At 47.0% G+C, this 22413-nt stretch overlaps 1 protein-coding gene across 1 annotated transcript in view; it reads left to right on the top strand.

The window, feature by feature from the left end:
• Positions 1 to 22413, top strand: part of SACS (sacsin molecular chaperone) — a 164394-nt gene that overhangs the window by 42760 nt on the left and 99221 nt on the right. The window contains 3 exon segments of the mRNA XM_029602543.1: positions 3955 to 4040; positions 12080 to 12191; positions 18835 to 18981. Of these exon segments, the coding sequence (XP_029458403.1) occupies positions 3955 to 4040; positions 12080 to 12191; positions 18835 to 18981 (345 nt within the window).

Here is a 22413-nt window from a genome sequence, read left to right as displayed (position 1 = left end):
GATTTCCTCTCGAAAGTCATCCAGCATGCCGTGAATTTCTTTTCAAGTCTTGACGCAGAATTCATCATCATCTTCTCTCGGTTCGCCATTATGGCCGGTCTCCTCGTGGCCGCCGTCCCCCTGTGGTTCGGCCTCGGAGAGTTTATGGTAAGCGAAATGCTGGAAGTCCACCGTTTTTTTTTTTGTTTTTTTTTTCCCCCCAGCCATCTCTATAGACTCGCGGCACTTTTATACTCACTTTAAGCAAAAAATGTTGGATCTGAGGATGTGGTATATGTTATTTATATCGCGGGTAGAGAGGAGCCTGAAAGCTACGCTGCCATCAGCTAAGATGACGTCACTTCCTCCAAACTCGGCATCCATTTTTATTACTGGCAGATGGCCGGTTATGAAAACTGATGCAAAGTTTACCGGCGTCGGTCTTCATAACCGCCCGCTTTCCGCAAAAATTATTGCATCGGCCCCAGTAAAAGTTGAAATCCTGATTGGGCGCTATCGCTGGGCTGGGTGATCAATCTATCCAAGAGCAAACTCGTTCCATCTCAGTCCTTGGAGTATTTGGGAGCACTCTTTGATACTCAGAGAGGCCGCATTTTCCTCACCAAGGATCGCATCCTCAAATTACAAGCTCAAGTGCGGAGTCTGCTGCTCCAGACTTCTCCCAGGGTTCAAGAATACCTACAGGTTCTTGGGTCCATGGCGTCGACTTTAGAGCTGGTGCCATGGGCATTTGCTCATATGCGGACCTTGCAGTATGTGTTACTGTCCCGTTGGAATCCAGTATCCGAACAGTTTTTTCTTCCATTGCCATTTACACAAGTGGTGAGAAACAGCCTAACATGGTGGCTGGAGATGGACAATCTATCCAGGGGAGTTCCCCTGGAGATTCCTGAATAGACAGTGGTCACCACGGATGCCAGCCTCTCTGGTTGGGGAGCGGTGTGCCAAAGGAATCTGTGCAGGGCCTCTGGTCCCCTGAGGAGTCCCTGTGGTCGATCAATCGGTTGGAGACCCGGGCTGTACGGTTAGCGTTACAAGCCTTTGTCCCTCTCCTACAGGGGAGAGCAGTCCGGGTGTTATCAGACAATGCGACCACTGTGGCGTACATCAACCGGCAAGGGGGGACTCGGAGTCATCCTGTGGCAGAGGAAGCGGCTCAGTTGTTCAACTGGGCAGAACATCACCTGCTCTGCATCGCGGCATCTCATATTGCCGGAATGGACAACATACAAGTGGATTTCCTCAGTCGACACCACCTCGATCCCGAAAAATGGGAATTGTCAGAGGACGCGTTTCACCGCATATGCCTTGCGTGGGGAACGCCCAGCATCAATCTCATGGCGACATTTCGAAACGCCAAAGCCCCATGGTCCCGTCGAGAGCCGGGAGTGGAAGGGGTCAATGCTCTGGCTCTACCCTGGCCCATCGATGTTCTTCTGTATGTGTTTCCACCCTGGCCATTAATCGGCAGAGTACTCCGTTGGATAGAGCGTCACGCAGCGCCGGTGATTTTGGTGGCACCGGAATGGCTGAGACGTCCTTGGTTCGCAGACCTCCTCAATCTCGCGTCGGCGGGTCCCATTCGGTTTCCCGGGATTCCAGATTTGCTTCACCAAGGGCCCGTTTGTTTGGAAGAAGCCGATCGCTTCTGTCTTGCGGCATGGCTTTTGAGCGGCACCGTCTAAGTGACAAGGGTTATACTCCTGCGGTGGTGGCTACTCTTCTCCATTCACGCAGAAAACTTCCACTAATCTCGCTTACGTTAGAGTTTGGAAGGTATTTGAGACCTGGTGCCTTGCTCATGATGTTTCACCCATCCGAGCTTCTATATCCAATATTTTGTGTTTCCTGCAAAAAGGGCTGTCCATGGGATTATCGTGTAGCTCCTTATGTGTACAGGTAGCTGCCCTTGGTTCTTTGCGTGGCAAGGTGCAGGGTGCAGCCTTGGTGGCCCATCCTGACGTGGCATGTTTTCTTCGAACAGCTAAGCATTTACGTCCACCGCTTCGCCAGCCTTGTCCATCTTGGAGTCTGAATTTAGTTCTTACAGTTCTGTGTGAGGCGCCCTTTGAACCTTTACGGAGGTCGACTCTGAAGGATCTTACATTGAAGGTAATTTTTCTTGTTGCTATCAGTTCAGCTCGGCGGGTGTCAGAACTCCAAGCTCTTTCTTGCAGGGAACCTTTCTTGCGGATTTCCGATTCTGGTGTTTCCATCCGTACAGTTTCTTCCTTTCTTCCGAAGGTGGTATCTTCTTTTCATGTCAATCAGTCGGTGGAGCTTCCAGCTTTTGGGGATCTGGACCGTTCGGATCCTCTGTCCCATGATTTGAGGAAACTGGATGTTCGTCGAGCTCTTCTACGTTACTTGGAAGTTACCAATGATTTTCGCATGTCGGACCATCTCTTTGTACTTGAATGGGCCCCTGCGGGGCCACATGGCTTCCAAAACTACTATGGCTCATTGAATGAAAGAAGCTATCAGCTCCACTTACTTGATGAAGGGCCGTGTTCTCCCGGTAGGCCTTCGGGCTCACTCTACTCTGTCGCAAGCAGCGTCCTGGGCGGAGTCCCATTTCGTGTCTCTGCAAGAGATCTGTCGGGCGGCGACGTGGAAGTCTCTGCATGCTTTCACGCGGCATTACAGGTTGGATGTGCAGGCTACTAATTCGGATGGATTCGGAGAAGGTGTGCTACGAGCGGGCCTCTCTGGATCCCACCCTGGATAGGTATGGCTCTGGTACATCCCAGCAGTCTGGATTGATCCGGGTACATACAGGGAAAGGAAAATTAGTTTCTTACGTGATAATTTTCATTCCTGTAGTACCACGGATCAGTCCAGAGGCCCGCCCTGTCAGAGTGGCTCAAGTGAGAGGAGAGTCCGCTCGCCTTTCCATTCCCTTTTTCTGCAGATTTTTGAATTTTTTGACCTGCGTGGTTCTATAGGTTCCGATCTCACAGGGGTTCGGTGACCCGTTTGGTACCGTTTTCCCTTTTTTTCTTGTTCAGGTGTTAGTGTATATAGTTATGGTGTCTTATGTGAGCCATCTTGCTTTGTCATTACGAAATACTGGCAGACTGTAGGTGGCACTCTCCTATATAAGGCGGAGCTTTGTTTTTAAAACATCTGTCTCTATCTGCTAGAGGGGGGTAAAAACCCAGCAGTCTGGACTGATCCGTGGTACTACAGGAACGAAAATTATCAGGTAAGAAACTAATTTTCCTTTCTCTCTCACCAGCATGCTGCGGGACCCGCGCTGTTCGCAGCGAAGATGAAGGCTCGGCGTGCCGTTTGCGGCACACAGGGGCCTTCCATTTTTGCCTTGAGCAGAAAATAGAAGCGGAGACCCCGGCATGCCGCGAACGCAGTGCATTCGCCGCGAAGATGAATGCCCAGGTGCGCTGCTCGCGGCACACGGGGGGGCCTTCCCTTTTCACCGCAAACGGCACACCGGACCTTCATCCTCGCTGCGAACAGAGCATGTTCCACGGGACGCGCTCTGTTCGCGGCATGCCAGGGTCTCCTCTGCTATATTCTGCCTGTCCCACGATGGCTGCTGACCTTCGTACCTCTGGTGTGTTTGAGCCTCCAAGGCGGCCAGGGAGCCGCCTGCGCCATCTGTCAGCGGGCTGGGGAACATGTGCGAGCACTGACGGACACACTACCAAGCCCGATATATTATGGATTTCTGTGGTGCTGTCATTGTAATGCACGTTTAGATCCAGTCTGAGGGAAAGGTGCAAGGTAAACTCAATAATTGCATGGGAGCGTGCTTCTAAAAGCAGTTCAAGGAATAGCCAGGGACTTGGAATTAAGAAAATAATTTAGCACTGCAAAGAATAAATTGAAATGTTAGAATGTTAGAGAGATTACAAGCATTGTTATCAATAGGAAAAGCATAATTTGGTGTGTTAGATGCAGCTATGATTAATAGTTTTGTTCATAATATTTTAGGAAGGTTTGGCCAAACAACCCCTCCACTTGTTGATTTTCTTAAAGACATTTTGAGAAGATATCCAGAAGGTGGACAAATTCTAAAGGTATTACATTTTTTTTAAAAATTGTCTTTTCTGTATGCATGTGGTAGTGTAATGTGAATGAGGGTTTGAGTAGCATATGTATTTATACTACCTCTCTTGTGTCATGTAACATTCAACGGTGAGGTGTAAATAATGGACTATCTGCATTCCCTCTCGTATTATAATATTTCAATCCAGTCCAGGTATGTAGGTAACATTTTGGGGTCGGAGAGAGTTTTGGTGGGAACAGAGACGGGAGCAGGTATTGTCAGGTTCAAAATTAGCTAAAATTGCTATGGATTTGTGTATCTCCCTAATAACTTTTGTGTGTGGTGTCCTGTTCATACCAAATTTTTAGGATTTGTCAGAGGGACATGAGGACTCCGATAGGGGCAGTTTTCTTTTTGGATCCACTTATATCCATAAACTGAGCACATACACATCCTGCAAAATAGTTCTGGGTGAAACTTCTTGTTTTGCTGGAATAACTTATGTAACCTAAATGAAATGCATCAATAAAACCAATGCTACTTTTTGGGGTCAATAATCAAAAGTTTTTATATGGGGAAATATGTTTCTCTGTGGACAAGCAGGATAGCCACACGTGGGGTGATGTCATTCAATGGCACAGAGACAGAAAAGGTCACAGAAATTAGAAAATTGGAGATGGTTTTCTATGCATGCGCAGGTATTTCTGTGCAGCCACTGCTGGGCAAGCCTCCTCCTTTTTTTTTTCTTCCTTTCATGTGAAAGGACACGTATTTGCTCCCTCTCCTTTAACCGTTCGCTAAACTTCTGCTTGAGTTTTTTCTTTCAGATTCTCTTTTCTTTTTCTTGAAGTATTCGGTTTTTTTTCTCCGTTGACAAGTGGGACTGAATTAGCCATGATACGTGTGTGATGTCATCTGGACATCACAACTGAACTTATCTCTTTCTCTAGTACAGCTTTGGCTCAACTGAGCATGTGTGAGAATACTTGCATGGGCATTGCTTCATGAGCTCTCCTCAGTTTGTTTCTTAATAGTTACCCTGCTGCCTCTGCAGCTCCCAAACAGCGCTTTTCAGTGCTAACCTTTAAAAAAAAATAAATTTAATTTTTCTCTCAATGTCTGTTAAGTAGAAAGCCACAGTGAGTTGTTTCAAGGACTGCATTTGCAGTAGGCGAATTTCTACTACCGATGGACATGACTTATGCTTCTGATGTCTATTACTGGACTACGACCAGGTCAAATGCAACCATAAGAAAATGCCATACTGGGTCAGACCAAGGGTCCATCAAGCCCAGCATCCTGTTTCCAACAGTGGCCAATCCAGGCCATAAGAACCTGGCAAGTACCCAAAAACTAAGTCTATTCCATGTAACCATTGCTAATGGCAGTGGCTATTCTCTAAGTGAACTTAATAGCAGGTAATGGACTTCTCCTCCAAGAACTTATCCAATCCTTTTTTAAACACAGCTATACTAACTGCACTAACCACATCCTCTGGCAACAAATTCCAGAGTTTAATTGTGCGTTGAGTAAAAAAGAACTTTCTCCGATTAGTTTTAAATGTGTCCCATGCTAACTTCATGGAGTGCTCCCTAGTCTTTCTATTATCCGAAAGAGCAAATAACCGATTCACATCTACCCGTTCTAGACCTCTCATGATTTTAAACACCTCTATCATATCCCCCCTCAGCCGTCTCTTCTCCAAGCTGAAAAGTCCTAACCTCTTTAGTCTTTCCTCATAGGGGAGCTGTTCCATTCCCCTTATCATTTTGGCAGCCCTTCTCTGTACCTTCTCCATCACAATTATATCTTTTTTGAGATGCAGTGACCAGAATTGTACACAGTAGATGGTTCTCCGCATACCCAAGATGAAGGGCCTGGAAAATGGAGGAACTATGTAAGTCTCTCAGAAGCCCTAGTAGATCATCTTCCTAAAACTCAGCCTTGTCTTCCTCCCAGGGAATGGAGTTGAGTAGGAGCTCCTCCAAAATATATTCCCTGTTGGCGGAACAAGCCAAATCCTCTGGGTCAAATAAACAGAAACAGCATGCATCAAAGAAAAAAAAGGTGCCATTCCGCAGAGCCATTGGAGCAACTGGCACTGAAGAAGAACAGAGTCTCAAGTGCAGTGGCACAGTCGACCCACGGCATATCATGCCATGAACACATACCTCCTCAATGCTCTCCGACACATCGAGCCCTAGAATATCAATCCTCAACACCTGGGCCATTAAAGCAGTTCCATTATTGATGCAACGTGCTTCAGAGCTTCTGATGCAGCTGTACACTGGCCTATTGAGAGTGTTATCAGGCTTAGAAGAGGATATGATTCCCATATCCTTGCTAATTATTAGAGCACTTACACTAACAAAATTAATGGAATAAAGGCTATGTCTGGAGACCCCAGACCCCATCTGCTCTCTAGTGCCCCTCACATGTTCCTGGCCTCCAATTCAGATTTTGCAAAACCTGGAAGATGTGCAGGATTCCATACTAGTATCAAAAGAGGATGTTTTGCCATCCTCGCCAGGACATAGGGCATATCAGCCGTTTGGCCAAGCAGCAGAATTGGTGAAGGATTTCTTTACCTCTTTGGTGACTAAGGATAAGGTAGGTATTTTCCAGCCTCTCCTTTCCAGAATATCAGATTTACACCCACATGGCATCCCAGTATCACTGATTTGTACCAATATCCCCAAACTCCTGCACGGTGGTTCTAGCCATCAGCATTCTCTTGCAGCGGAGTACAGCCAGTCAGAGAATGTGTACTAGGATTATACCTTTCTGAAGCAACCAAGGGCACCTCCTCAGTCACTTTTCTCCTCGTTGGGGTCCTGGGTTAGTGTTCTTTCACCCCCAAGCTCTGATGAGGGATTGACAGGGATATACACTCTAACCCTCTTCTAGAACCTCCAAACATTCATCTCCACTGGAAGACCTTTGGGGAAACATGCGCAAGGAGAAAGATCCCTGGGTTAAAGCCTTTGGTCTCCTTTAAATTCTGGACACACTGGTGGAGCCATAAGCTATCCTGGGCATGAGATCCTGCAAGAATCGCAAACAAGAATGTGGGAAAACCCTGTGTCTCAGTTGCAAGGAAACCAGACCTCAAACAGGGAGAGTAACTTTTAAAATAAGCATGTGTGTGCCCACAAGTGCATACGTGGGCATGAGCACACATATGCTGGAATTTTAAATTGTCTGCACAGCTGCGCATGCACTATTTAAAATAAGCCTAGCGCATGTATGAGTGCTCCTATTCCCTGTACGTACCAGGATCAGTCCAGACGGTGGATTATGTCCCCCGTCCAGCAGATGGAGTCAGAACAAAAACTTGTGGGGGAAGTCCTATATAACCTCACCTCCCTTGCCTCAATTCTCAGTATCTTTCTGACTCCAACAGATGTGAGCAGGGGACTGTCCAGTCCCCAGCACAGTAGCTTAGGATTTCTAGGCTCTTTCTCTGTTCTCTTACTGAGGGATCAAGTAAAAAAAAAAAAAAATTATTTAATTAGTTAGGACAGGAGGGCAGCATTAAGCCTGGGAGAGTCAGTTGTTTTGGTTCTCCGCCACAGTCGCTTGCTGACAGGTCTGTTCCCTTGTCTTCCTACCTCCTGTCTCCCTTCCCTCAGACTGTTGGGGGGTAAGTGTGTGATTTTTATCTTTTAGGCTCTCCTTTTTAGGGCTCTTCAGAACGTTGCTGTGGGCTGCGCCTGACCGCCAGGGTGCACGTTAGCGGTGCGAACCTCTTCCCCCCCCTCCCCCCCCCCAATCGTTGCCGCCCCGGGACGTATCATTCCCCGGGGCCGCCGGCCGCCGAGAGGTCCGATTCCCCGGCGGTTCCTCCGGGTCGGTGGGGTTCCTTTGGGCGGTCCGTGTGATTCTCCAGACAGGTGCCGAGGACTTCGCCACGTTTTCCTCGCCCCTCCCCCTGGACTCACGATGCCGCGATCGGCGGCCTGTTCGACATGCGGCCGGCAGGGGGGACGGCTTTCGCGGGAGGGGCTCTGCGCGAGCTGCCTCCCCGACGGGGAGGACAGCTCTCTACAGGGGGATGCCGCAGGAACTCGCGGGCAGGACCACGCGGCTTAAACAATGTTCCACTATTGGATATTTTCAAAGCGGCAACATGGTCCTCCATTCATACCTTCATAGGTCACTATTCCCTTCAACAACAAACGACCTCTGATGCAGCTCTGGGCACAGCAGTCTTATCAACTACACGAAAGCTATGAGACTGTCTACTACTTCAAGGGTTGCTGTTCCAACCTTCAAAAACATTATACATGGACACAACCTGGGAGCTTGGGACTCCCAGACAGCATGGCTAATTCAGCCCTGCTATCGGCGGTAAAAAGCAAGTTTGCTTACCGTAAACAGTGTTTCCGTAGATAGCAGGATGAATTAGCCATGCGTTCCCTCCCTCCTCCCTAGACAGTCACTTACGGAACACATTAACCTATCTTACCTCTCGCTTGGCTACAAAGAAACTGAGGAGACGGAACCGCGCGGGAACTCCACCGCGCAGCCGCACAGAGCCAAAGCACTGCTGATAGCTGAGGAGACTCCGCCTACCTCGGGTCGCGATGCTTCCCAGACAGTATGGCTAATTCATCCTGCTATCTAAGGAAACACCATTTACGGTAAGCAAACTTGCTTTTCTTTTTTGGTCAGCTGCAATTCAGGACCCCTGCCCACCTGAATCGTCACGTTTTTGGCCGATTTCGTGTTTTAAGAGCCGTTTTTCCCCCCCACCGTGCCGCGGCCATCCTGGTGTATAGCATGTGAGGAATCGGCCGCGTGGTTATCTAGGACTGGGATTTGCTCGAGGTGCCTTCGGGGGGGGGGGGGGCGGGCAGCTCTTTTTCAGGGTCTGCAACAACAGCCAATCCTCGTGGGGCTCAAAAACGTCAGGCTCCACAGGAGCTCAGAGCTGATCCTCCCTCAGTGCAGGGATGGCAGCCATCTTAAGCATGTGCTTCAGCTCAGGCAAGGGCTGTGGGGGAGGGGGAGCTTCCTCCAACATTGTATCCAGTCCCTGCAACTCCTGATGAGAATGCAGATCAGGTTTTTTTTTACAAGAGGACCCTGCTTTTCCAGGAGATCAGGATGTTGATTCTGATTCCTTTTCTTTAGATTTTCTCCTCCTTATGCATAAAGCCTTTTTGGCTTCCAGGTCTCTGCAAGTGGGTGCCTTGCTAGTCAGACCTGTGCAGGGACTGCCCCCCCAAGGTAGCCAAGCGTGCCGATGTTCCCGCGTCTCTAAGGGTCGCAGAGTTAAAAGGCGCGGTTGTTTCAGGAGGATCTGCCGTGCCGGGCAGTGCGGCTGCAGGTGCAGGAGCCTCTCCTCCCCCTCCCCGGTGGGGAGGGGGGTGGCATGGATGGGGAGCAAGGGAAACAGGCTTCTTTGGAGGGTGATGACCCTCAGGTGGTACGTCTGTTCCAGAGGGAAGAGTTGGAACCCCTCATTCCTGCAGTCCTGGCGGAGCTCGGGGTTCGATCTCCACAGTCTGTAGCAGTCTCATGCAGCGGGCAAGCCTCAGGTGGGTTCAACAATTACTCAGACCCAGGAACTCCTGTCTGCAGAGGCGGAACAGGCAGAAAGGCTGGAAGGCATGATTGCGTATGGGGCTGATGCTCGCTATGATCTCAGGGTGCAAGCCAGAGCTATGATCTCAGTGGTGTCAGCCAGGTGATTGGGCTGCAGACTCCTCTTTTAAATCGCAGTTGGGCACTCTACCCTTCAAGGGTAAGTTACTTTTTGGTGAAGACCTGGACCAGTTTATCAAATCCTTGGGTGTCACAAGGTTCATAAGCTACCGGAGGACCACCGCAAGCAGTCTAGATCCTTTTTTTTCCATCGCGCTCTCATTTCTGGGGGCAGCGCAGGTACAACAAGCCACATGGAGCTTTTCAACAAAACACCTCCACTAGGTCTCTAGCATGGTCTCACTCCTTTCGGGGCAGACGGCCCTTCCGAGACGGTACCCATCAAGGCACTGCCGCAAAGTCCTCACAATGAGATACGGCTGGCCCATTCCTCCGTTCCAGACTTAGGTGATAGGCTGTCCCTATTTCTTGAGGAATGAGCCAAAATTACTTCGGATCAGTAGGTCCTCGAAGTAATCGAAAGAGGCTACTTGTTAGAGTTTGCTCGGGATCTCCTGGACCTCTACTTGATCTCTCCCTGTGGAACTCGGAAGCGCTCAGCGGTGTGCTGGACTCTCAACAGGCTTCAAGCGCTCAGTGCCATAGTTCCGGTCCCCCTCCGGGAACAGGGATCCGGCCAGTATTCCATCTACTTCGTCGTCACCAAAAAGGACGGCTCCTTTCGACTGATCCTGGACCTCAAGAGAGTCAACAAGGACCTCAGGGTTCCCCATTTTCAGATGGAGACCCTGAGGGCGGTCATAGCAACGGTTCGAACACGGGAGTTCCTTGCCTCACTCGACCTGAAGGAGGCCTACCTTCACATCCTGGTCTGCCAGGAACACCAGAGATTTCTTCATCTCAACATCCTGGGACAACATTTTCATTTCGAGCACTCCCATTCGGTCTCGCCACCGCGCCACGCACAAGGTTGTGTCCTCCTTTCATGTAAATCAGTCTGTGGAGTTCCCTGCTTTTTCTCCAGAGGACATTGCGAACACTCCTGGCGCGGATCTACGGCGCCTTGATGTGAAGAGGGTCCTACTGCAATATTTGCAGGTGACGAATGATTTTCGAGTCTCTGATTATCTCTTTGTCTTATGGAGCGGGCCGAGTAAGGGGAATAAGGCTTTTAAAGTTACTATCGCTCGCTGGCTAAAAGAGGTGATTGTGTCGGCGTATATTTGTCGGGGCCGGTCGGTTCTGGAGAGCTTAAAAGTTCACTCTTTACGTTCTCAGGCTACCCTTTGGGCAGAGAGTCGGTCAGCCTCACTACAAGAAATCTGCAGAGCAGCTACTTGGAAATCCTACATACCTTTGTGTGTCATTATCGCCTCGATGTTCAGACTCCAGTCTTTGGCTCTTTCGGCAGACAGGTACTTCGAGCAGGACTGTCTCGGTCCCACCCTGTTTAGGGAAGCTTTAGTACATCCCACTGTCTAGACTGATCTGGGTATGTACAGGGAAAGGAAAATTGGTTCTTACCTGCTAATTTTCGTTCCTGTAGTACCACAGATCAGTCCAGACTCCCGCCCTGACTACATCTACATTGCTACGTCCACTCGGAGTTTTTCTTTCACAGGTTCTTTTTGGGATTCTCTACTTCCTATTCGAGCTTTAAGTCACTAGAAGTTCATCTGAATTGTAAGGCACCGGAGGTATCTGCCATTTTTGCTCTTATGCTCTTATATATATAGATAGCTGTGTAAGAGCATTTTTCATACATGTTTGAATTTCTTGTTTCATTTTGATAGTTACAGTTGTTTACTTGCTTGATCTTATCCTGGTCTCTATGCTATTCTGGCTGCTTTGATATCGATTATACTGAAGGGACGCATGGTGAGCACTGTCCTGATATAGGATACCTTTTCAGTTTTTCTCTGTCGCCCACTGTCTGGACTGATCCATGGTACTACAGGAACAAAAATTAGCAGGTAAGAACCAATTTTCCTTTTTGTTTCATTCCAAATTTGTGTATGCATAAAGTACTTTGCGTACAACTATAAAACTAAATGCAAAACCTCTGAACATGAAAATAGAAAAAGAAAACAAAATGAAATTGAATTAAAAAAAAGAAAATGAAAACATACAAAAATCTCCATCAAAACAAACCGAAATGAAAATCTTTGGCCTGCACAGCCCTACTGTAAACTCTAAATCAGATAAATAGTTCAGTTGGTTGGTTCAAGCTTTATGTAAAATATTTCAACAGCCAAGAATTTTTGTCTGTCTTGGGCTTCTTTGGGAAATTTAGTGCATATATTTTCATTTATTTTCTTTTTTCCTTTTTTGCAAGATTTCAAGAAAGTAAGGGCAGGAATTAAGAATTGTATTTTTTATTCACTATATCACTATATGATATTATTACAAGTAGTAGTTTATACAGAATTCAGATACAAGCACATGTTGTATTTTTTTCAGGAACTGATCCAGAATGCAGAAGATGCTAGTGCCACTGAAGTTAAGTTCCTTTATGATGAGACTCAGTATGGAACAGAATCTCTTTGGTCAAAGGACATGGCCCAGTACCAGGGTTAGTGCACAGCTTCCATTTCTGTTTATTTGCACTGAGTGACAGTGTTGTGTAGTATAGGGCATAGAGCTCAGATCTGTGATCCTGAAGCTCCTGATTTAAATTCTTCTATCCACCACTCACTGTGGGTCCTTGAGCACATCTTTTAACCTTGCCATGCTCAACATTATATTGTTAGCTCCTTAGAACAGGTGTACTATTGCCCTCTAAGTTATATTGCAGTGTACTAAACTATAGCATTCATAGTATCAGTGCCAATTAATTGTTATAGTACTGTTACTTCTTATGATTTCTTTAGCATTACTAGATATATGTTGCACTGTACAGATAATTCTTATAAATTGTTCCATGTTGATAAATAGGATTATTGATTACATGTGAAAGGGTTTCTCCAAAATGATTGAGGAAGCAGTTCTTTGTGATATGTTCTCTCTTGCTGTGGCATTCACTCTTACTGGAACCGGAAATACATTGTGGAAAAAAGTATTTTGTTAATTTGTGGGGAATCTAGTATTGTTAATATTATTATCCCAGGACAAGCAGGATGCTAGTCCTCACATACGGGTGACGTCACTGACGGAGCCCTATTGCGGGAACACTTCTGTCAAAGTTTCTAGAAACTTTTGACTGGCACTGTGAGGCCACTGAGCATGCCCAGCATGCCATGATATTCTCTGCTACAGGGGTCTCACTCTAGTCTTCGTTTTTCCACGCTGCTGTCAGCATCGCGGTCATCGGAGCCCTCTGAGATTTTACTCAGTTCTGACTGGAAAGTCAGTATTTGAACATTTTCTCTCCCTCACGGGATCTCACTCATTCTCTATCTCACCGGCTGGTGAGATATTTTCAGCGTTTATAATTCAAAACGCTGATAATTTTTTCTCTCATTCATCGACGGCTGTCGATAACACCATGGCCTCTGGTTTCAAAAAATGCTCGGCCTGTAATCGGACCATGTCGGTCACAGACCCGCACCTTGAATGCGTTGTCTGTTTAGGTGAACACCACGATATTTCTTCCTGTCAGCAATGTCAGGAAATGACACCAAAAGGAAGAAAACTTCAGCAGGAAAAAATTGAACAACTTTTTCACCTGCAACTGATTCCTTCACCATCTACTTCATCAAAACCTTCACCGAAAGGTATTACCAAGAAAATCCTGTTGAATAAACGTCGACCGGACGGTTCTGGGGACAAAACCTCGCCAACACCGTTGACGACATCGGTGCGATCGGAGACCGAGGTAAAGCCTAAACATAAACATCTGCATTGTCATGCCTTCACATCGCCATCAGTTCCCGCCCATGAGGAACCGAGCGAGAAACGGCCGAAACACAAAGACACCTCGCCGTCACCAAGGCCTCCCTCGGTGGAACCGGCATCATCGCGGGTAATACTCTCTCCGCCTACATTGGTACCGAGCGTTCCCCCAGTACCACAAGACTTAACGGCATTCATTAAAGAAGCGGTACTGCAGGCAATAAAAGAACATCTGCCGGCGACTGTGCTGATGCCAGTGATACCGCCGATGCCGGTGACGTCTTCTCTACCTGGGACGTCACCGATGCCGGTACAACCAATACTGATGACAACTTTAGTACCGGCGACAACGCCGATGCCGGGTGTATTCCCGATGCCGGGGGAATCCCCGATGCCGCGGGCATTGGTGCCACTCACAACTACACCGTCGATGCTGATGTTGATGCCTGCTCTTTTTTCGGAGTTTACATCGATGCATATGACGTCATCGGTTCCAAACTCGGTGCCTATTGTTACTACTTCACCGTCACAAAAGAAAAGTGGAATATCAACGATACCCACTAAACAAACATCGAAGGCACCGATACCCTCGATGCCAAAGACTTCTTCAACGGTGCCACTTCCTCCTGGGGCTTCAGGATCCTCAGAAGCAGCACTATATTCTTTCTTACAAAAGAGATACCAGGATTTATTGGACTCTTTGCCAACTAATCCATGAGAAGAGGACTCTTCTCCTGAAGACCCTTTGCCAGGGCCTTCTGGTCTTATTCCTCCACCTAAACCCGCAGTACCACAACAAAAAACTCCAGAATATGATACATGGCGTGACACTGCCTCAGACACTTCATCAGAAGCCTTTATGTCTGATCCATCACCACCCCATCCTAGGAAACAATCTCCTCCAGAAGATCTTACTTTTACCACATTTGTGCAGGAGATGGCTGACTCTATCCCCTTTAAATTGGAATCAGAGCAGGATTCTAGACAGCAGACCTTGGAAGTACTGCAATTCGTTGACCCTCCAAAGCAAGTGGTGGCAATTCCCATACATGATGTACTCCTACAGCTACAGCTACAGCATCGCCTTTGGGAACATCCCTGTACTGTTCCTCCAGTAAACAAAAGGATGGACACCACTTACTTGGTGCAATCCATTCCTGGATGTAAAAAATCACAACTACCCCACCATTCAGTAGTTGTTGAATCAGCACAGAAAAGGTCTAAAAGGACAAGAGTCCACTCTTCAAATCCTCCAGGAAAGGACCACAGTTTTTTGGATGCCCTGGGTCATAAGGTCTTTCAAGGTGCAATGTTGAATTCTAGGATTTCAGCATATCAACTATACATCACACAATACCAAAGAAACTTATGGAAACAAATTGAAGAATTTATTCCAACTCTTCCAAATTAATATAAGGAGGCTGCACAAACCATCATCACTAAAGGATTAGAAGCCGGAAAACACGAAGTCAGGGCTGCCTACAATGGATTCGAGACGGCTTCAAGGGTGGCTGCGTCAGGCATCAGTGCCAGAAGGTGGGCTTGGCTCAAGGCCTCAGACCTTAGGCCAGAGGTCCAGGATAAATTAGTTGACCTCCCCTGCATAGGAGACAATTTATTCGGATCCAAAGTGCAAGAAGCTGTGTCTCAGTTAAAGGAGCACACAGAAACATTAAGACAACTATCCTCCCTCCCACAGGACCCCCCTACGCATACTGCCCGTAGGCCTCCGTGAAAAGACACAAGACCGCCTTTCAATCCTCAGAGGAGATATTACCCTCCTGCGTCTAGGCCCAGACCCTCCAGAACCCAGCAAAGACCGCAACCACGTCAGCAGAGAACAGTTAGGCCCCAACCTGCTCCACAAACCGGTCCAGCTGCGGGCTTTTGAAAATTCACCCAGAGAACTCAGCCTATCCTCAAATCCTTGACCAGAACTCCCAGTAGGTGGCAGGTTATCCAAATTTTACAACAATTGGATACCAATAACATCAGACCAATGGGTTCTATCCATAATATCTTGAGGATACCAACTCAATTTCCTCTCAATTCCCACAGATTTTCCACAGACTCAAATTCGTCTCAATGAAAATCACATGTTTCAGTTACAGGTAGAATTATCCACCCTTCTGAAAGCCAGGGCTGTAGAGCCGGTGCCCCGGTCTCAGCAGGGCAGAGGATTCTATTCCCGGTATTTCCTCATTCCAAAGAAAACCGGAGGCCTTCGTCCCATTCTAGACCTCAGAAATTTCTGAAGAAGGAAAAGTTCAGAATGGTTTCTCTAGGCACCATGCTTCCACTTCTTCAAAAAGGAGATTGGCTTTGTTCTCTGGATCTTCAAGATGCTTACGCTCACATTCCAATATTCCCTCCTCATCGCAAGTACCTGCGCTTCATGGTGGGTCATCATTTCCAATACAGAGTACTGCCATTCGGACTTGCCTCTGCTCCCAGAGTATTCACCAAATGTCTGGCAGTAATAGCAGCACACTTGCACAAGCAAGGTGTCCATGTCTTCCGATATCTAGATAACTGGCTCATCAGAAGTCAATCTCAAGAAGGAACTTTCTCTTCTTTCAATCACACAATTACGGTACTCCACTCCATGGGCTTTCTCATCAATTAACAAAAGTCCCATCTTACTCCATCTCAAATGCTCCAATTCATAGGAGCAGAATTGAACACCGTCCTTGCAAAGGCCTTTCTACCCGAGGATCGAGCAGAAACACTGTCCTTATTGGCAAACTCGATTCACTCAAGGAATCAAGCAACAGCTCATCAGTTTCTAACTTTACTAGGCCATATGGCCTCCACAGTTCATGTCACTCCTATGGCAAGGTTAGCCATGAGGGTAACTCAATGGACTTTAAGATCACAATGGATACAAGCCATTCAACCACTGTCCTCTCCAATCCAAGTAACCCACCAGCTACATTCATCTCTACTTTGGTTGGCAAACAAGGACAATTTGCGCAAGGGCCTACCAACAACCAGTCCCACAGATAACATTAAATACAGATGCATCCACCTTGGGTTGGGGAGCTCACATAGACAATCTCCAAACCCATGGTACTTGGACAAAACTTGAAGCTACTTTTCAAATCAATTTCCTGGAACTTCGAGCTATACATTATGCGCTGCATGCGTTCAAGGACTGCCTTTCACACAAGACTGTTCTGATCCAAACGGACAACACAGTAGTTATGTGGTACATCAACAGACAAGGAGGTACGGGCTCGTATCTCCTTTGTCAAGAAGCTGCACAGATTTGGGGTTGGGCCCTGAACCACTCAATGTTCCTCCGGGCCACTTATCTGGCAGGCATTTACAATGCAGTGGCGGATCGACTCAGTCGTCAGTTCCAATCACACGAGTGGTCCCTGGATCCCTCAGTAGTGACCAGGATCTTTCAGTGTTGGGGACAACCAGCAATAGACCTCTTTGCGTCACATCTGAATCACAAAGTGGACAAATTCTGTTCTCTACACGCACAGAAGAATCAACCAGCCAAGGACGCCTTTGCTTGCCCTTGGAACTCAGGCCTACTATACGCATATCCTCTGATACCGCTCATAACCAAAACTCTCTTGAAACTACAACAGGACAAGGGGTCCATGATACTCATAGCCCCATATTGGCCTCGACAAGTATGGTTTCCCACACTTCTAGACCTCTCAGTCAGGGATCCCATTCGCCTGGGAGTAGCTCCCACTCTCATAACTCAGGATCAGGGTCGGTTGCGCCATCCCAACCTTCAATCCCTATCCCTGACAGCATGGATGTTGAAAGCTTGATTTTACAGCCACTCAATCTTTCCACTAATGTATCACAAGTGCTTATAGCTTCACATAAACCTTCCACACAAAAGAATTATTCTTCCAAATGGAAGAGATTCACTTTGTGGTGCAGGCAAAAGAATATTGATCCTTTCACTTGCCCCACTACTTTTCTACTAGACTACTTATACCATCTTTCAGAATCTGGTCTCCCGACTTCATCTGTAAGAGTACATTTAAGTGCAATCTCTGCTTCCCATAATAAGATGGGGGATGCACCAGTCTCCACACAACCTCTTGTCAGCAGGTTTAGGAGAGGTTTAACTCAACTTAAACCACCAATTTGGCCGCCAGTCACAGACTGGGACCTGAATCTGGTTTTAACAAGACTCATGCATTCTCCTTTCGAACCTATAGATGCCTGTGATCTTAAATTTCTCACATGAAAGACAATCTTCCTCATAGCCATTACATCAGCTAGAAGGGTTAGTGAGTTACAAGCACTTGTCACGCACTCACCCTATACAAAATTCCTACAGGACAGAGTGGTTCTCCGTACACATCCAAAATTCCTTCCCAAGGTAGTTATGGAATTCCACTTGAATCAATCAATAGTTTTACCCACATTCTTCCCAAGGCCTCATTCTCACCAAGGAGAACAGGCTTTACAAACCTTGGACTGTAAGCGTGCACTGTTGTTTTACTTAAACCGCACTGCACCCCACAGAAAATCCAATCAACTTTTTGTTTCCTATGATCCAAACAAACCGGGTAAAGCAGTGGGTAAACATACTCTATCCAATTGGCTAGCAGATTGCATAAAGTTTTGCTATGAAAAAGCAGGCCTTCCTCTTCAAGGGCGAGTAAAGGCACATTCAGTAAGAGCAATGTCAACCTCAGTAGCACACTATCGTTCAGTGCCAATCCTTGACATATGTAAGGCAGCAACTTGGAGTTCACTTCACACCTTTACAGCTCATTACTGTTTGGGCAAACAAGGACGACAGGATTCAAACTTTGGACAATCTGTCTTAAAGAACTTGTTTCCAGTTTAAACCCAACTCCTTCTGCAACCAACCTGCTGTGATCTTCGGCTGACTCACTTTCAACAACAATACTTCACTGTTGCCTCAATACGAAATGACTCAGCCTCTAGCTTGCTAATCACCCATATGTGAGGACTAGTATCCTGCTTGTCCTGGGATAAAGCAAAATTGCGTACCTTGTAATAGGTGTTATCCCAGGACAGCAGGATATAGTCCTCACGAAACCCACCCGCCACCTCATGGAGATGGGTCTCATACCTTTTATTATTATTTTATTTTTGCTAAGGCATAATTATTGCTACATACGAGACTGGAGTGAGACCCCTGTGGCAGAGAATATCATGGCATGCTGGGCATGCTCAGTGGCCTCACAGTGCCAGTCAAACGTTTCTAGAAACTTTGACAGAAGTTTTCCCGCAATAGGGCTCAGTCAGTGACGTCACCCGTATGTGAGGACTACATCCTGCTGTCCTGGGATAACACCTATTACAAGGTAAGCAATTTTGCTTTTTCTGGAATTTCCTGTGCTTCAACAACTTTAACACTGTATTTCATTTCCTAGGTCCAGCACTTTATGTATATAATAATGCAGTTTTTACCTCTGAAGATTGGCATGGAATTCAGGAAATAGCAAGAAGCAGGAAAAAAGATGATCCTTTGAAAGTTGGGAGATTTGGTATTGGATTTAATTCCGTCTATCACATTACAGGTAAGTGTGAAGAATATATGTATGTACATGTATTGTTTCTGCCTTGTCAGGAGAATCAACATTCTCTATTGACAAGCAGCTGCACAGAGCCATTTAGAGGGTGTTTGAGGGTTTCCCCACTTGCTGCTTTTTTTCTGCTCTGAGAGAAAGGCATCTCATTAGTCTGCTGCTATTTATACCCAAACTAATTTTGCTGTTTACTTTTCACCTCTCTGGTGGGCAGTTTTCAAAGTGCCTACACTGGTGCAAAGATCGTTCATATTTTTTATCTGTGGTCTTTGCCTCAATTCTAAGTGAAAACTGCTGCTGCTTTTTGGATGGGGTAGAATTTTTCTGGAAAAATACATGGATAGATTTGAAAAAATCATATTTCTATTTTTATTCTCCTACCTAAAAAATGCCCCTGGAAATGCTTCCTCTCATTGTAGCCTCTTGTGTGGTTAATTATTCTTTCCCTGTATGTACCCAGATCAGTCCAGTCTCCTGGGTTTTGCCTCCCTTTCAGTAGATGGAGACAGAGAAAGTTTTACTGTCACTGTCACTTAACCTGGTGTGCCACCTGCAGTCCATCAGTATTTCTCTGTCTCCAGCAGATGGAAGATGGTGCAAATCCTGCAGTCTGAGGAGAATAAAAAAAAAAGATTTTAAAAAGATTTTAGAAGTCGTTTTAGGGTTAGGATTACTACTTAAATTCTTTTAAATTCTTGTACTCTTGTAAAATTAGTTCCGTTATCGCTATCCTTCTCGCCTACTTGTTGCAATTTTGTGCGATGCTCTCTACTTTTAGAGCCTCAAACCGTCTTCTGCCAGTTGTCCAATTTCCCCCCTCCCTGTTTATTGTAATTTTCCTCCTTCTAGTTGAAATGTAAACCGATATGATGTGTACTTTAATGTCGGTATAGAAAAGCTGTTAAATAAATAAATAATAAAAATACTTAGCCCTCCCTGACAGTTGGTAGGTCCTGGTAGGGCCATCCTTTCAGGTAGAGGAGCGGCCAAGTGGGAGGGGTTGGAAACCCCTGCATCTGTCCGGATCCTTGCCCCATTGAGGGCGGAGATAACTGGTGGGGCTAGTTCCCTCTCCTCCCTCCTACAGCTGGACAACCAGAACCTGCAGCTGCAAAAGGGAAGTCTTTTCTATAAGTTTTACTAAAGAAAGAAAGGTCTCAGTTTTTCTTTGCTTTTTGTGGTGCTGGTTGGGTTCATCGGCTGGTTTTTGCGGCGTTCCGATTCGGGGACATCGGGCGTGCTTGAGGATTGGTTTTTGGTGGTGCTGGTGCGGGCGAACTCGTGAGGTGGTTGTTTAAAAAAAAAAAAAAAGACGGAATAATCTCTCAGCCATGCCATGCGGTGGGCAGTGGGGAGACACACACGTGCCTTTCTCTGACCGGCACTTGCTCCTGCTGCATTTCTGGGGAAGAAGGCAGTTCAGGGAGTGCTAGGAGAGCCTCGGACAGGCAGCGATCCTCAGCGAGCAGGGCAGAGGGAGCTGAGCAGCTCGAAGGTGCCTTCCTGATTTTGGTGGGAATGGCGGCCATTTTATCTTCTATTTCTGTCGTGACTGATAGGACCTGCAAAGACTCTGCTCTGCCTACCCCCACTGCTGTCGTCGGCAGATCGAAGGCCTTCAAAGCCCGGGGATCCCAGGATCCTCTGCTGGGGAGGAGGAGGAGGAAGATCTCATGGAGCAGGATCCAGATGAATCAGGGGGTTTTTCCCTGGATTTTGTTTTGCTTATGCATAAGGCTTTTTTGGCAAAAAGGGTGGCTGGACGTCATCCTCCCAAGCCAGTCGACCTGCAGGAGCCAGTTATGACCAAGAGGCCGTGTTCGGCTCGATCTGGTGGGGACGACCAGAATTCGGAGAGTGCTGGCAATTCAGTTGCCTTCGGGGAATACAGGTAATAGCTTGGAGGCTAATCCTCTGGCAGGTGATCCATCTGGGGTGGAACTCATTTGGGCAGCACGGAACCTGATGACACTTGGTGGAAGGAGATGATCTGAAAGTGGTCCACCTCTTTTGTCAGGAGGAATTGTGGCCTTTAATACCATGTGTTCTAAACTAACTGGGTATTAAAGAGCCCCAGGCTGATTCGGACCATGAGGGCATGGATCCAGTCATACGGGGCTTGAGGGGGCCAGCGAAGGCGTTCCTTTTAAACAAGTCAGTGAAGGAATTAGTACTTCGGGAGTGGGAGACTCTAGATACAAGTTTAAAGGTTGGCAGAGCCATGGAGAAGCTGTATCCATTGCCAGAAGACACTTTGGATCTTTTGCGGATGCTGAAGAAGGATGCTTCAGTTTCTGCAGTGACAAAAAAGACTAAAATTCCGGTGGCGGGATCGGCGGCGCTTAAGGATATGCAGGATAGGAAGTTGGAGGTACACCTCAAGAAGAGTTTTGAGGTGTTGGCGTTAGGCATTCACGCTACTGTATATAGCAGTTTTATGTTCCGGGCTGCATTGTGCTGGGTACAACAGTTGCAATCCGATAAATCTTTTTCACCAGAGGACGCAAAGCAGGCCGAGAGACTGGAAGCTGTCGTGGCCTACAGTGCGGATGCTTTGTATGATCTTATACGCATTTCCTTTCGATATATTATGTCCGTGGTATCTGCTAGAAGGCTTCTGTGGTTAAGGAACTGGTCTGCGGATGTTTGGACCAAGTCTTAGCTGGGATTGCTTCCTTTTAAGGGGAAGCTGCTTTTTGGTGAGGACTTGGAGGAGTTTGTGAAGCTTCTCAGAGAGATCAAAGGGCACAAGCTGCCAGAGGACAAGCCTAAGGTCAGAAGAGGTTTCTCTTCGGCAAGGGCTCGTTTCCAGTTGAACCGATGTCCCCAGCAGTCTCGTCCTTCGGGACGAGGTCAGAGACAAGGGGCCAGGAGGCAGCAGTCTTGGAATCTGTCCTTTTGAGGCCATAGACCAATCACAAATGGTACCGGTCAGGGAGCCTCCGGTTCCAAGCCCTCCTAGTGAAGTGAGGCTGGCCTGCTCCTCCGTTCAGAAAATCGAAGGTCGGTTAACATTTTTTCTTGAGGAGTGGTCCAAGATCACGTCAGATCAGTGGGTCCTAAGTGTGATAGAACATAGTTACGCTTTAGAATTTGCACGTCCATTAAAGGATTTGTTCATAAGGTCCCCTTGCACTTACCAGCAGAAAAGACGTGAAGTTTGAGAAACTGTCAGTCTGCGTTTGTTGGGGGCTATCGTCTCAGTGCCTGTCGAGGAACAGGAAGGTATTCCATTTATTTTGTGGTCCCAAAGAAGGATGGCACTTTTCGTCCGATTCTGGATTTAAAGGTGAATGTGGCACTCAAGGTACCTCAATTTCAGAAACTTTGAGGTCTGTGATCGCTGCAGTGCGCAAACGGGAGGTTTTGGCATCTCTAGATTTGACCGAAGCAAATCTCCACATTCCCATTTGACTGGACCAT

Source organism: Rhinatrema bivittatum, chromosome 5, assembly GCF_901001135.1.
Source record: "Rhinatrema bivittatum chromosome 5, aRhiBiv1.1, whole genome shotgun sequence".
NCBI lineage: Eukaryota > Metazoa > Chordata > Amphibia > Gymnophiona > Rhinatrematidae > Rhinatrema > Rhinatrema bivittatum.
Note: the sequence above shows the minus strand (reverse complement) of the source record. Positions and strands in the feature narration are given on the sequence as shown.